Source organism: Ammospiza nelsoni, chromosome 5, assembly GCF_027579445.1.
Source record: "Ammospiza nelsoni isolate bAmmNel1 chromosome 5, bAmmNel1.pri, whole genome shotgun sequence".
NCBI classification, from domain to species: Eukaryota; Metazoa; Chordata; class Aves; order Passeriformes; family Passerellidae; genus Ammospiza; species Ammospiza nelsoni.
The window spans coordinates 10,410,449-10,424,536 of NC_080637.1; the positions used below are offsets into that span (position 1 = coordinate 10,410,449).

A 14,088-nucleotide genomic window follows, 5' to 3' on the forward strand; every position below is an offset into this window, starting at 1 on the left:
TTCACATTCAGTTGGTGTTATAACTAATTCCCAATGAAGCATTAAGATGATTTAACAGTTCTTGTTCTCCAGGGATATGATCTTTAATCAGATGTGGGGACTGTAAAAGGTGGACAGGGTAATTTATTCCAATGAGAGAGGAACAGTTCCTAGTTTGAAATTTAATTGGGTGATGAAAAATCGAAATTCTCTAGAGTGCATTTTGGTCTTGAAATTTAGATGACTAAGTATTTTACAGGACTTTTGTCAACAATGGATATTTTTATTTTATTACATATGTTTGAGTACACTCATGGGATGTGGAAGTTCAGTGAAGGAGGCTATGAAATGTAAAGGATTTTTTTGTTTATTTGACTAAGAATTAACTAGGTTTTTCTGAACTTTTAGTAGCATTGCAATCAGTTAAAGGGAGATTTGCTTTTCTTCTAGTATGATTCTCTATTCCCACGGTTGTCCAATGGTTTTATCCAGTCAAGACACTGTTACAGTCAGTGCTGAAGTAGATGGATCTGTGCAGCACCTGATTATTTTTAAGGGCAGGCAGGACGATCACTCTTGGTGAGCACCTTGGTCACAAAGCCCTGAATTTTCCCAGACCATCACCCCATGTGGAAGAGTGTCGCAGGCATCTTTTCATAAAAGTGCTTTCATTAGGATTTTTCCTGCTGAGAAGTTTCAGCAACAGAATGTAAACAATGATTGATTATCTGCTGCTGTGGAATGTAACAGGTCCATCCGTGATTGGTCCATCTTGGATGTTTCCAATTAATGGCCAATCAAGGATGAGCTATCTCGGACAGAGTCCCAGACAGCTGGCTTTTGTTATAATTCTTTTCTATTCTATTCTTTGCTAGCCTTCTGAGATGAACCTTTTCCTTCTATTTCTTTTTAGTATAGTTTTAATGTAATATATATATATAGTAAAATAATAAATCAAGCCTTCTGAACATGAAGTCAACATTTTCGTCTCTTCCCTCATCCAAGAACCCCTGTGACCACTGTCACAGAAGAGGACTGGGCTGGGACACCCAGGTGGGGTTACACATCACGATCCCCAATCTCATGACCAGGATATATAACCCAGGAGGAATATGGAGATGTTGCCTGAACCTTCAGGAATGGAAGGGATAGAGTTAGGGACCACTGAGGCTAATCAGACATGTGTGTGTCCTTGGGAGCAGATGAGATGGATCCAGTGGTTGTCATATCATTGTGAGGCAGCTCTCCATCATCCCTGAAACACTCCGGGAATTGGAGAGGTTCTCAGTGACCTCGGGGTGGGGAAGTCACATTTACCTTTGGGAAGATAAGTAAGTCTTACATTTCTTATGTGCTTAAATATTTAAATACACATTTCATTTTACCTGTCATTGTAGCTCAAGAGAAAATAGGACAGGACAGAAATTAATTTTTGCATACTGATATTACTACAGCAGACTCTGTGTAGCTTTGTAGTGAAGGTCACATGCAATCTGTAATAATTAAAAAAAGAAATTTTCATCAATTTCTTTATTACTATATTTTAATCCTAAAGGTTTCTTTTAGCTTATTGAAAAATTATACCTTATAAATGTTCCTTTTTTGTCAGAAATTAATAAAATTATAGAAGTATATAATTACCTGAATTATGGTATTTAAGGCACCCTCATAGTTGTCAATGCTTTTAAACAGAAGACTTCCAGAAGCTTAGATTTCTATTCTGAAAATCTTTCCACCTGAAGAAATTGAGAAAACCCAGATGTTTTCCTCTGTTTTTATAGAATATAACTCACTGAAATGTTACGATATTTTCACAGGATCATGAAATAGTTTTGATTGGAATGAACTTTTAAAGTTCATCTATTCCAAGCCTATGCAATAAGCAGGGACATCATGAACTAGATCAGGTTGTTTAGAGACCAAACCAACCCAACCTTGAGTGTTTCCATAGATGGAGGTCTTGAATGTTTGCCTGTTGAATGTTTCCATAGAGTGGAATTCTTGAATGTTTACCTTGAATGTTTCCATAGATGGATGTATCTACCACTTCTCTGGGCAACCTTTCCCAGTGTTTTACCACCCTAATTTCTCAATACTTATTTTTTATATCATGTCTGAATCTACCCTTTTTTTGTTGCAAACTATTGCCCTTTGTCTTGTATCAAGAGACAAAAAAGTAAAAAGTCCTCATATTTTCAGGTCTTTACATTTGATCAATTAATTTCAGCAGGGATTCATTAATTCATGAAACCAAAGTTATGAAGCATTGAATTCTGTGAATAGTTCAAAATGCAAATAAAAAGAAAACACTATTATGTTTGAGATATATAATAATGTTGTGCCTATCTAAAAGTTCTGATCAGAAACTGTGAACCATAAAAGTTAGATAAATGAATGCATAACCTCCCCACATGGTTTTGTGCTATCCATAAAATATGATATAGTCTTGTATACAGTAGACAGGGACAAGCCTGTAAGTAGCTGTACAGAAATTATCATAGACAAAAGATAACTGCATTATAAAATTAGCCGAAGAGGCAAATAAATACTTTTACATTATTGTGACTTTGTATTTGGTACGTACTCAGTTGGCAGAATGCTGGAAATTAAATTACTTCTATAAGAAAATTTATATTTGTTTTAAATATCAACACTCAATCCAGAGTTCCATTTGTTTTATCATTGACTATGAGTAATCAATTGACCAGTTAGAAGCATATGAAAACATTGAAAATAGTGAAAGCAACTCTTATCTCTGTTAAATAAAATGACCCTTGAGAATGGCACACTGAGAGATGCAAATATAAATTATTTCCTCACTAAATTCCCTCCTAGTTCCTATTCTGAAGCTACCCAGACCTATTTATATTTGAAAAAAAAAATGCTTATGTTTATATATGTGAATATGTGTATGCATACATTCTTATGTTTAACACCTCCCTGTTGTATGACGGAAAAATATTTTGGTTCTTCTGAGCCAACTGTTTTCTTGTTTTATTTGTAAGCCTTTTAATTGTTTTGTCCCTAAGAGTAGGCAGAAGGATGTCACTGAAAATCATCATGTTGCAAAGGGAAGACCTGAGTCCCCCACTGACACAGAGTGAAAACAAAATAAACTCTTCACAGTTCCATCACAACCACCTGAATGCACTCAGCAATCTTCCCACAACTGGGAAATCACAGTGAAAAGGAAATAAAAAATGTTATCAGAAGGCAATGCTCTCATTACATTATCTAAAATGCTGTAAAAGTGCTGTGGCAATTAGAAATTCATTCTAGCTGCTCTTGAAAATTAACGCCTAGTCCTTAGAAGAGCTGCCCCCAGTCCCTGCTTGCTGCAGGCATTTGCTGAGCTGTGTGCTTCCAGCCATGTCCCATTTTACTCTCTCTCTTAGGTCCAGCTTTAACTTGTTAATGGGGCCACAGGCATTTTCAGAGGGGTTTTGTATGAGGTTCTACTGGATTATTTTCCTCAGGGAGGAAAAAAGCCAGGAAAACAGAAAAAGGATAAAAGAGTACAGAACTGAGCTTAGGAGAAATTCTGTGCTTATTTTGTATGTGACAGTTTCATTTGTACAGAGTAGATCTGTGAGTTAATTAAAAAAAGTGAGCCCCAATTGCTTAAAAATTTACATTTAGAAATTTCAGCAGATTTTCAGAAATAAAACACAGGCTGAAAGCTAGAGTTGGAAATGTAAAACTTCCAGAATTCTGCAAGGTAAGACAGAAATAAATTTCACTGAGGAAGAAATTTGAGTATTTATTATTTACAATGATTATAATTCCATCTTTACATTAATTTTTTAAAATGGTGGTGGTAGGGAGAGTGAGATTTTATGCAGAACACAGTCCCTGGATATGAAGGCAATGGAAAATACCCGCAACCAATTCTTTTCTGTTTTACATAAATATGAAAGCAGGCAGGTGTCATTGTTAATGGCTGAATATCAGTTCAGGAATTGAAACAAATCTACTTTTATTCTTTCATCATGATGCTAAATCTACTGTTATGCTTTGAGCAACTTCTAAATTGTTTCTGAAAAGAATCTGCTTTCAGAAAACAACTGAAGATTGCTTCACTTTGGTGGTGAGTTTTTCTGTGTTTTGCTGATGTTTTGGGGTTTTTTTGTAAATAATGTCAGCTTTCTGGTTGTGTTTTCAACATCTGCAAAAAGCAAAAATCATTTTTATACTAATGGAAAAGCATTCTCATTTCCACAATAACCAGTATTTTTCAACTAAATGAAAATATATTAGTAGAGATAGAAAATCCACTCATCTTTTTACAGCTGTGATGATGGAAAGTAACTGAATTCTGTGGACAGGAATCAGGATAAGTTTGGCTGCAGTGAAATGGGCAGCTGGACTATGTCACAATTTCTCGAAATGATCTTTGTCAATTTTGTTTTAAGGGATGTTTTCTTTTTTAAACAAATATTTCAGTAAAACTTCTTTGCATAAAGCTTACAGTTAACTCATGTAAATACATTAATTTATGTTCAGAAAGCCCTCTAGAGAGAAGTTGCATTATTTCTGTTGTGTACTTGGCTTATAAAATGATGCAGAAGGTATCCTTCAGTTTATTGGACGTCGTGCCAAGAAAGATTTAGAAATAATCACAAAGAATAGCCGCAAAACAACTCATTTCTTGTGTTTTAGCTGCTGTATCAATTTCCTTTTATCCTGATGGTGAATGATAGACACATAAAAAACCCCAACTTTATTTATTAACAACAAAAAAAAAAGCCTTAAAATGGCGCAAATGTGAACTGAAAAGAGAAATGAATTTTATCTGCCTCTCAAGGGAGGAAGAAATTGGTCTGGAAATTCATTGCAGCGAAATGAGTGAGTTATTTTGCTGACTGTCAGTGGTAGGTAACAATGTAATGCAATAAGTGAAGGCCAGGTTTGAATGGATAGAAAATTAATCTTCAGCCACTGTCTCCTGTGGGATTTTTCTGTGCCAGTATTGATTGCATTTCAGCTCCTGACTTGAGAGAGAAATTGGTTGGAGTTGGGTTTTAATTATATTCACATGCTGGATCATTTTCCATCAAAATAGGTGTTTTGCTGCTTTTCTGAGAAGAAAGTTTAACAGGGTATAAAACTGTACCAACTGACACCACAATCTGTCAGGCTTTTCATAGAAATACAAGATTAAAATATTCAATAACATTGAGGTTTTCCTTTTTAATCATTCCTTTTTCTCCTTTTTCCTTTTTTTTTTTTTTTTGATATAAGCTACTTGAAATTCAAAAGTTTTCAAATTAAAACCAATTAGATTTATTTTCTGTAGAAGAATCCACTATAGTATAAATTTTGTCTTGTCAGGAGGAGTTCAGCACTAATTTACCAATAATGGTTCTGATACTTACCTGTTGTGTACAGAACTAGTTCAGACACCATTTAGATTTACAGAACAAATTGTTCCTGTGTGAGGGTAGCTTCAAAATTTTTAAAGGATTTTGTTATTTTTTGTGTTTGATATTTGGGCAGATTGATGTGTTATTTTAGTGTCAGAGCTGTACATCATAAAATACTGCCACCAAGGTCAACGAGAGCAGTGTGAAAGCATCTACATTACTTTATGTAGTTTTAAATCCATTGCCTGCATTAATGAAGTTGAGAACAGTTTTTAGATTAATGTTTTTTGATTTTATATCATGGAATATTGGTAGGAATAACAACAGAGTGAGTCACAGTCTTTTTCAGGGGGACCTCAGTGTGTGTGTGTGCTCTTAGAAATGTGAGAAGTAGATTATTTTATTTTAAGGCATTCAGGTCATAATTAATTAAGTGGTTTCAATTTCAACAAAGTTTAATCAGATTTTGGCGGTAGACATAAAGCTTCTTTCATAGCATATGAATGAATGGAAAGACTGAAAGGAAGTAGTTATTTATTGGAATTGAAATACCAATTAGAAGAAACATGATCGTTTTATGTTGTGATGCTTCAGGAATTTCAAGCAAAAATCTAAATGTATTGTAATACAAAAACTTCTGTACAAAACTTGCTGAGATGGAAGATGGACTGGATGGAAAAATGCGTGATCCTTGAGATTGTTTTTTGTAGGGCCAGAAGCTGAACTTTGATGAACTTTGGCTAGTCAGTCCATTCCAGCTCAGGATATTCTTTGATTCTATGTTCACACCCTTTCTTTTTTACCATACCCATTCCTACCCACGTATTTCTTGCGGAAATTTAGTTGAAATAAATCTTTTTACATTCACTCACTCAGGTATTTCAGTATGGTTTTGTGGCCTCATGGTCCTCAATTATTTTCTGAAGTGAAATTCTGAATTGTACTGTGAAAGCTTTGAGGGTTTGTAGTCGTTGCTACTAATTTTTAGAAATAAGAGTGTTAGAATGTTCTTTTAATCAAATGACTTTCCAACAGAAGGGAGATTTTGCCACATGAATGATTGACTATTGAGATTGTATTTGCATAATTAGATAAAGTCATTACTTTGTGCAACTTGAAGCTAAAAGTTAATTTATGGAAAGAACTCCAGAATTTGTGTAATGTTTTGCATGCCAGTTTTGGGGCATGAAAAAAATCCTGTGGGATAATATAGAAGCAAAAAAACACCCAAACAAACAACACAACAGAAACCTATGAAAAATTGAACCAAAATGCCTTGTCTGAAGCTGTCATAATGCTGTGTCATTTCAAATCATACAATGCATAAACTGTTACTGATCCTGGCTTTAGTCTGCACCCTTCCAAGTAAGTTAGAATGGTTGTGAGCCTTGTTTGGCTGCTGGCTGCCCACAAAGCTGTCTGTCACATTCTCCTGTACCACCCCCCTCCAGCAGTGGAGGGGTAAGAAAATAAGATCGTAAAATACTCATGGATTGAGATAAAGACAGTTTAATAAAGAAAAGCAAGTTCCAAACATTAAAGCAATGGAAATAAAAAAGATTTCTTCTTTACTTCCCACCAGCAGGCAATGTCCAAATGCTTTTTGGGAAGTAGGATCTTAGGACACACAGCAGTTGCTCCACAGATACTCCACCTTCATGATGAATGTCCCTCTCTCCTCATTTCTCTGAGCTTGTAGTATTAAGCATAACATCATTAGAAAGGAATATCTCTTTGATCATCTTCACAGCTGACCCTCCCAAACTCTTACTCATTCCCAGAATGGGGTTAAATCATTTACAACAAATTGAGCTTGTCAGCATAAGATGTAGTAGCTATGCTGCATAAAAATAATCAAAATGAGTATCCAGCTTCTTTTCTTCTGGAAGTTTAGTAGACTTGTGAGACTCATCTCACCTAATTCTAGGCAGCTGTATTGCTGACTTCTACATCCAGGTGATTTGCACTAGAGCTACTTCTACAATCAATCAAAACTAGGAGGCACTTCTAAAGCATGATTCATGTCATGGGAAAATAGGTGTCTAATTAGGATAAGATGAATTGCACTCTAAACATTCCCATTCCTCTTCATTCACTCTGAAGGCAGCCTGCAGTGATGAGCACAACACTGCTGGGTTGTTGAAATCAGTGGCTGTCACTGGCTAGAGTTCTGCCCTCTGTATTTCTAAAGGAAATCAGTTCTTTAAAACCCACCCAGGTTGTTAGGCTTACTTCAGGCAGCATTTGAACCTTTACTTAAAAGGGCATATACTTGTTCTGTGACATTGAGATGAAGCAGATGAGAAAACAGGCAATTTCATTATATGGCATTGTGGATAAGCTAAAGTCTATCTGTCTGTACTTAGATAATAGAGAAATAGATAAATAGATAGATAATGCATAAATAAGTAATAAATAAATAGATAAATAGATAAACAAAGGATAATAAACAGAGTGGCCTCAGCACACACATGCCTTACTGACCATTGTCAGCACTATTTATCAAGCATAGCACATTTTCAAAAACTGATGACTCTATAGTATTAAAAATATCCTTATAGTTGCCTCCAATAGCTGACCTGAGTAATCATTCGGTATCATAGTTGCTATATTACTGCTTTAAGTGGCAGGGGACCCATGGCATGGGGCCTCTTGTTCCAGCTCCAGCTGAAAACATTCCTACCTCCTCTTTGGCCTTCACTACCTCCTTGGTTCCACACTTCAAAAAATCTCAGATTTTCAAAATGTTTAAGAACTAGTACAAACTGACTGAATGAATTAGAAGGAGTCAAGAAATGTGTATAAGGGTGCAGACAGGTGAGAAAAGATTAGAACCCAAGGCAGACGGTGAGCACCTGAGTGTTTGGGACCTGTCCCCTTTGATAGATGTAGCCAGTACATGGAATTTCACTGAGATGTGCTTAATATAAATCAATGAAAGAAACCTGATTCAATCAGAAATTCTAAGGCTTCATTTCCTTGCTTTTTCTGGATGCACACCTCTGTTTCTGAAAAATCTGTTTATGCAGTGTTTATGCGTGGTATCATTTTCAGATTTGTGATTTATGATATAATCTGCAGAAGGAAAAAAAAGTAACATTTAAGATTTGGTGCAAATTATTACATGTAATAAAAGGTAATTAATTTGCCTTGTGTTATAGGTGTAAAAATTCCATGCAGTTATGAAATTTAAGTGTGTAAGGTGTTTTGGCTCATACTTTTCTTTTACAGGTCTTCATTTCACTGAAAGCATTGGGTAAATAAAAACTGAAAGCAAACTATACATAAATATTCCTTGACCTGGAGAAACTAATTGTGCTTATATAGAAATGTTATATTGTGTTTAATGTTGGCAGTGAAAGAAAAGCTATGATGATTTTTTTATGTAAAAAGAGAAAATCTGAGTGGCATTGTTTTTAGCACACTTTTTAATATTTTGCTCTTTACATATTTTTCTTTTAAAAGCCTGAAAAGAATGAAACTGAATCTGGCAGCCAGAGAATCAGACCAGTATTTGAGGACGATCCTGTTTTCCGACGGCAAACATCTTACCAACATGCAGCAGTCCACATACCAACAGATATTTATGAAGGCTGTAAGTGGCATGTGAACAAAGTGATTTTATATTTTAAAACTAAGCTCATTATTTGTTTCCCATTCTTAAAACAATGTTTTTCTACATTTTTAGTACAGGTTTGCTGTTAATGTCACCGTTACTTCTTTCAGTGCTACTTCACAGATGTGTCGTATTAGGGATATGATTAATTTTGTGAATTGGTAGGTGCTGCAGTTAAAGAGATCCGTTAGGATTGGATCTGAGTTTCACAAATGTAACTGGAGGTGAAACAAAACTCTTGCATATTCTGATGATCTGATCCATTCTTTGTCTGTGCTGTTCGCATTTAATACAAACAATTCTTGACAGCTCTTCTTTACACTCAGTTTGGCCTCAGGCAGGGATGAGTTCTGAAAACATTTTTAAGTATGTCATGAGCTGGTACAGTTTAGGGAAATAACAAGCTGTGTGAGCTGGTAGTACCAATATTTCATCCCGTGCATTTCTAGAACTGCAGTAACAGAGTGGCAGAGAATTTACATAAAGTCTTTCTAAACGATGCAAAAAATAAAAAATATATATATATATATGCCTATACAGATGAGGATTCTTTAATTGTATTTCAAAACTAAGTATTTATCTTTCAAGATGGAAAAAAGTCCCTGTGCTCATCATCAAGCAAAAATCTTTATACAACAAAAAGACATTTCAGCATTCAAAGGAGCTGCATATTTTTTAAATGGCGGAGAGAAAAATTAAATAGAATTTCTATTTTTAAGTTTTGATTGTTTTTTATTTAAGGTCCTAATTTCAAGTATGCAGTCTTTTTCCTCTTTTAAAGTCTCATCAAGAGGAAAGAGACCCTAGTGTGACCTGAGCTTTTTTAAATTCATGGCCACAGTTGCGTGCAGCTTCCATAAATGGCAGAGGGATGAAAATGTAAATGTCACTGTGATGGGGGAAAGAATCATAGTAGCTTGTATTCTTATATGGTGAGCTTGACTGACAGACCTAAAGGATTATTCTGGGATTCTGGCTTTAATAAGTGCTAAAGTGCACCTTAATTGCAGGATTACAGAGAAGTGACAGGCCATTTCCTTTTTTTTTCATTTTTTTGGAAGAGAATTGATACTTCACTGTTAAAGTGTTGGAAAAACTCCAGTTATTAGGATATTTGTAAATGCCATGTGAACTTTGGTATAAGATTTTCATCATAACAGTACATCAAATGTTTCCTTGATGTGTTGAATTTAACATCTTAAATGGAATTCCTGAGGACACATATCCCTTAAAAAATGTATACTATGTAATGTTCCTGTACAGCCCATAAATCTGAAAAGGAGGACAGATTATGAATTCCACAGGAAATGTACAACTTTAGTATCTAATAAAATGATGATAGCAGAAAGAAATGTACATTTCTGGAGAAATGTATGCGCATGTGCAGCATATATGGTCTGTGATTATTGGATCTGATTTTTATATTAATTACCAGAGAAGTAGAAGTGTAGAAAATTACCAGGAAGTCTACAATTCTATGTCAGAAAAATCATGTTCTTGTGTGTCTGGGTAACTTTGTGTTACAGATGGAATTTTCAGTGATAACAGCTTGAGAATACCTAAAAGTGACAGATTTCATGTCAATAAACACAAAATGTTCACCAGGTTCTATTTTATAGTTACAAAGTTCATGTGTCATCGAAAATGCAAGTGAGCAATTGTGAGGTAGTCATTCACCAACAGATTTCCAAAAGTAGAATGTAGTGTTGTTCTTTTCACATTATGATCTACAAGCAATTTTTATAACTGTAGAAAGACAGATAACGCATCTTGAACACTGTTATCATTTTTCTGCCTGTTCACAGGAGCTAACCTGTCATTTCTTGGGAGGTTTCAGTGTCCACTATAACAGGGAGCAGCTGTAAATTTGAAAATGCTATCTGCAATTCCATGTCTAAATCCCACTCTGCTTGGAATCATTTGCAAAACAGGCATTACAATGAATCCTTCTGAAAATCAGTGGAAGAGACACAGTTCAAAAGTTTTACAGCTTGGAAGCCAATTTTTTTGGACTGAATTATGCCTTGGCAAGCAGATTTCATTTTTTCTTCTTTATTGTATATGCTTTGCAGGTGGCCAAGAGAAACAAGGAATTGCTTTTTGAATCTCACAGAACAGTTTTCAGTGATATTTGATTTGATAGATATTTGACTTGCCTATTCCTCCTTGAGATTGGTTTTCACTTCTCTTGCCTCTTGCAGCAGCAGGTTCTTGTCCCTAGGGGAGAGGGACAATTACTTTTAGAGCCACATGGGATCAGGATTTTCAGCTGGGCTTGCCAATCATGCTTTTTCATGTAATAATTATTTTCTGTATGGAGCAAGGAATTCAACTCTTAACCATAGAATCATCGAATCATTAGGGGTGGAAGAGACCTTTAATATAATCAATATGCTGTCCATTATTTTTTTCTATTTATGTTTCATTTATATTGTACTTATTACTTATGATTTTTAGTGATTTTTAAAATTGAATCAAATAATGAATTTCTGTCCACTTATATTTTTGAAATCGGGAAACTTTTTTGTCTAGTAATTCTGTAATGGTACACAAACTACTTAAAATCTAGTGTGGTCGACAAATAAATGTCCTTTTCTTCCTCTATGTATAGTGATTTGCTTTGTTTGAAACATAGTAAAGACCTTCTTGTGAAGTAGTTCATGTATTTCACCATAAAAATATGACATGCATCATAACAAAATATCCATTTACTACATCCAGGTTATTACTTTGTGAGTTATTTGATTGTAGAAAGAAGTATTATGAAAGCTGTTCTTTTTTTTATTATTATTATTTTCTTTTCCTGGATCTTGTGCCAAAACCTATGCAGAGACAGGAGAGAGTCTAAGGAGTTAATTTACTTGCCTGTTTCTGAGGATTGAAGCAAGGAGGCAATCCCAATAAAATAGAACCAGATCAGACTTTTAATTCAGTATTTTTCAAGAGGCCCATTTAGGTTTTGAAGTAAAATCAATCTGCAGCTGAAAACAGAACAGACCCTCAGGTCCTCTTTCTAACACATGCACTAGGAATTAGTCATGCATCTCTTATTAGTAATAGCTGAAGTCTTGTTTCTAAATCCTCATTAAAACTGAACCCTGCTTATCCCTAAGCAGAATATAGGAACTGCAGGCCAGAAGTAAGAGGAAATCCCTGGCACAAGGAAAGCAGAGTGAATCTTCCCAGTGGATATACCACATGCCCTGGCTGTCTGGGATCCACTTTTCCCATCTGCCGCAGTGATTCCTCCAGGTCTATGTCTGTGCTGGTGTTATGGTTTGAGGTGATGTGGAGGGATAGAATGTAAGAAAATAAAGATAGTGCAGAAGGCAGTCTCACACCTGCGGAGTTGCAGCTGTGCTGATCACCAAAGATCAGGAACAGGCCTGCCCTTAACAGCCACAGCTGTGTCCAGTAAGAAGAACAGTGCTACAAAAGAGTGGCTTAGCTGGGTGAGGAGAGAGCTGGAGTTTGTTGGCTGGTGGTGAAGAGGGTTGGAAGTTTTTGGTTGTGCTGTGAAGAGTGTTGGGGCTTCTGCTGTGAAGCAGAAGTCAGTGCTATGAGGAGGTGCCATGAGAAATCACTGAGTGGGTATGGGAACTGTTGCAATGAGATGACAACAAGGTGAGGTGTTAGACAAAGCACACATACCAGGTTTGCTTTATTTCTGTGTGGTTATTCCTTCTTTACTCCCTTTAAATCAGAAATGGTGTTTCCACATGTCACTCACTGCTTGATTAGTGTGGAAGAGCTGATTAAAGTGTCAAGTTGAAAGTAATATGTCATGAACATGACAACATAACTTTGAATATATTTGGACAGCAACCAGCAAGAAAAAAGGGCTTCCTGTCTCCAAAGCCATCAAACGAGGCATAAATATTGAGTTAAAAGTAATTGATGGTTCATCTACCTTAGTAATAATAAAATATAAATACTGTTGCTTCATATTCCCCTTTCATGGCAGTCAAAATTTTTCTGTTGTCTGAAGCCTTGTATTTATTATATATTATTTGATATCAAGTTAGACAGTGGATATAAATTTTGTCTTTCTAGTGGTGCATCGTATATGTAAATAATTAGTTATGGATAAAGTATTTTGACATTCTGGTACTCCAGTATATCTCTCAAGGGTAATAAAAACTTTTAGAACTAATTAGAAAAAAAAAAAGAGTTAGATACTACAGTGGTTTTTATCTTGACCATAATATTATTTCTTGGTGAATTTTTAAAATGTTGTTTAAAATTAGTTTCTGCTAATCTTGTGTATCTCAGCCTAAGAGCTTGAAAGTAAAAGAAATGCCATTTGGGAACAGCAGTCAAGTGGAAGGAGGTCCAGCATGTGGCAGGAATGTTGGAAGTCGATGATCTTTAAGGTCCCTTCTAACTCAGCCCTTTCTATGATTCTGTGAATAAAACCCTCAGAAATACTGGGAAATGAAACCATGAGTGTGACAATATTACCCCTCCAAAAGAAACCCCCAATTTAAATAAACTAGGAGAAAGTGTGCTATCATTTTATTCATTGAAGGTCTTATGTGTGGATAACAAATGAGATTTATTAAGAAATCCAGATATGGATAAAGGGTTGTGTAAATATTTTTACATGCTACATCCGCATTCCTTAAATATCTAAAGACAATAAAATGTTTGTGGACATTTTTTTTCTATATAATTTAAATAGCTGTTACAAACAGCCAAGTCACTTTTATTGCCTAAATTAATTGGTTCAGCATATTTTAAGCTTAGTGGTCTTGATATATTTTTTTTGTTATAGCTGACAAACTGAAGATCTTCTCTTGGTTTATTGTAAGGGGTAAATGAATAGCGCATGCTTACTACATCAGAGATTGAAAAATTATTGTTTCAAGTCTCTGATTTTGAGTGTGTTTACACCTTTAAATTTGGAAATAGATATTATGGATGTCTCATGCAAATAGCATGTGAGATTACTGTAACTTCTGTGTGGTGTTTTTTTGTTGTTGGTTTTTCTTTTTTGTTGTTGTTGTTTCTCTGCTATTTTAATCAGAAAGCTATTTGTGAAAACATGTAATGAGTGAAGTAGACCTTCAAATGAATTTCAGTGTCAGCCTGTTTTAAATACCAAAGACTATGGCTTGGGGTAACTATAAA

At 35.2% G+C, this 14,088-nt stretch overlaps 1 protein-coding gene across 2 annotated transcripts in view; it reads left to right on the forward strand.

The window, feature by feature from the left end:
* CACNA2D1 (calcium voltage-gated channel auxiliary subunit alpha2delta 1) overlaps positions 1-14,088 on the forward strand; it is a 365,213-nt gene that overhangs the window by 203,817 nt on the left and 147,308 nt on the right. For both annotated transcript variants that reach the window (XM_059471496.1, XM_059471497.1), the window contains exon 6: positions 8,808-8,937. In XM_059471496.1, coding sequence (XP_059327479.1) covers positions 8,808-8,937 — 130 coding nt within the window. The remainder of the gene's footprint in view (positions 1-8,807; positions 8,938-14,088) is intronic.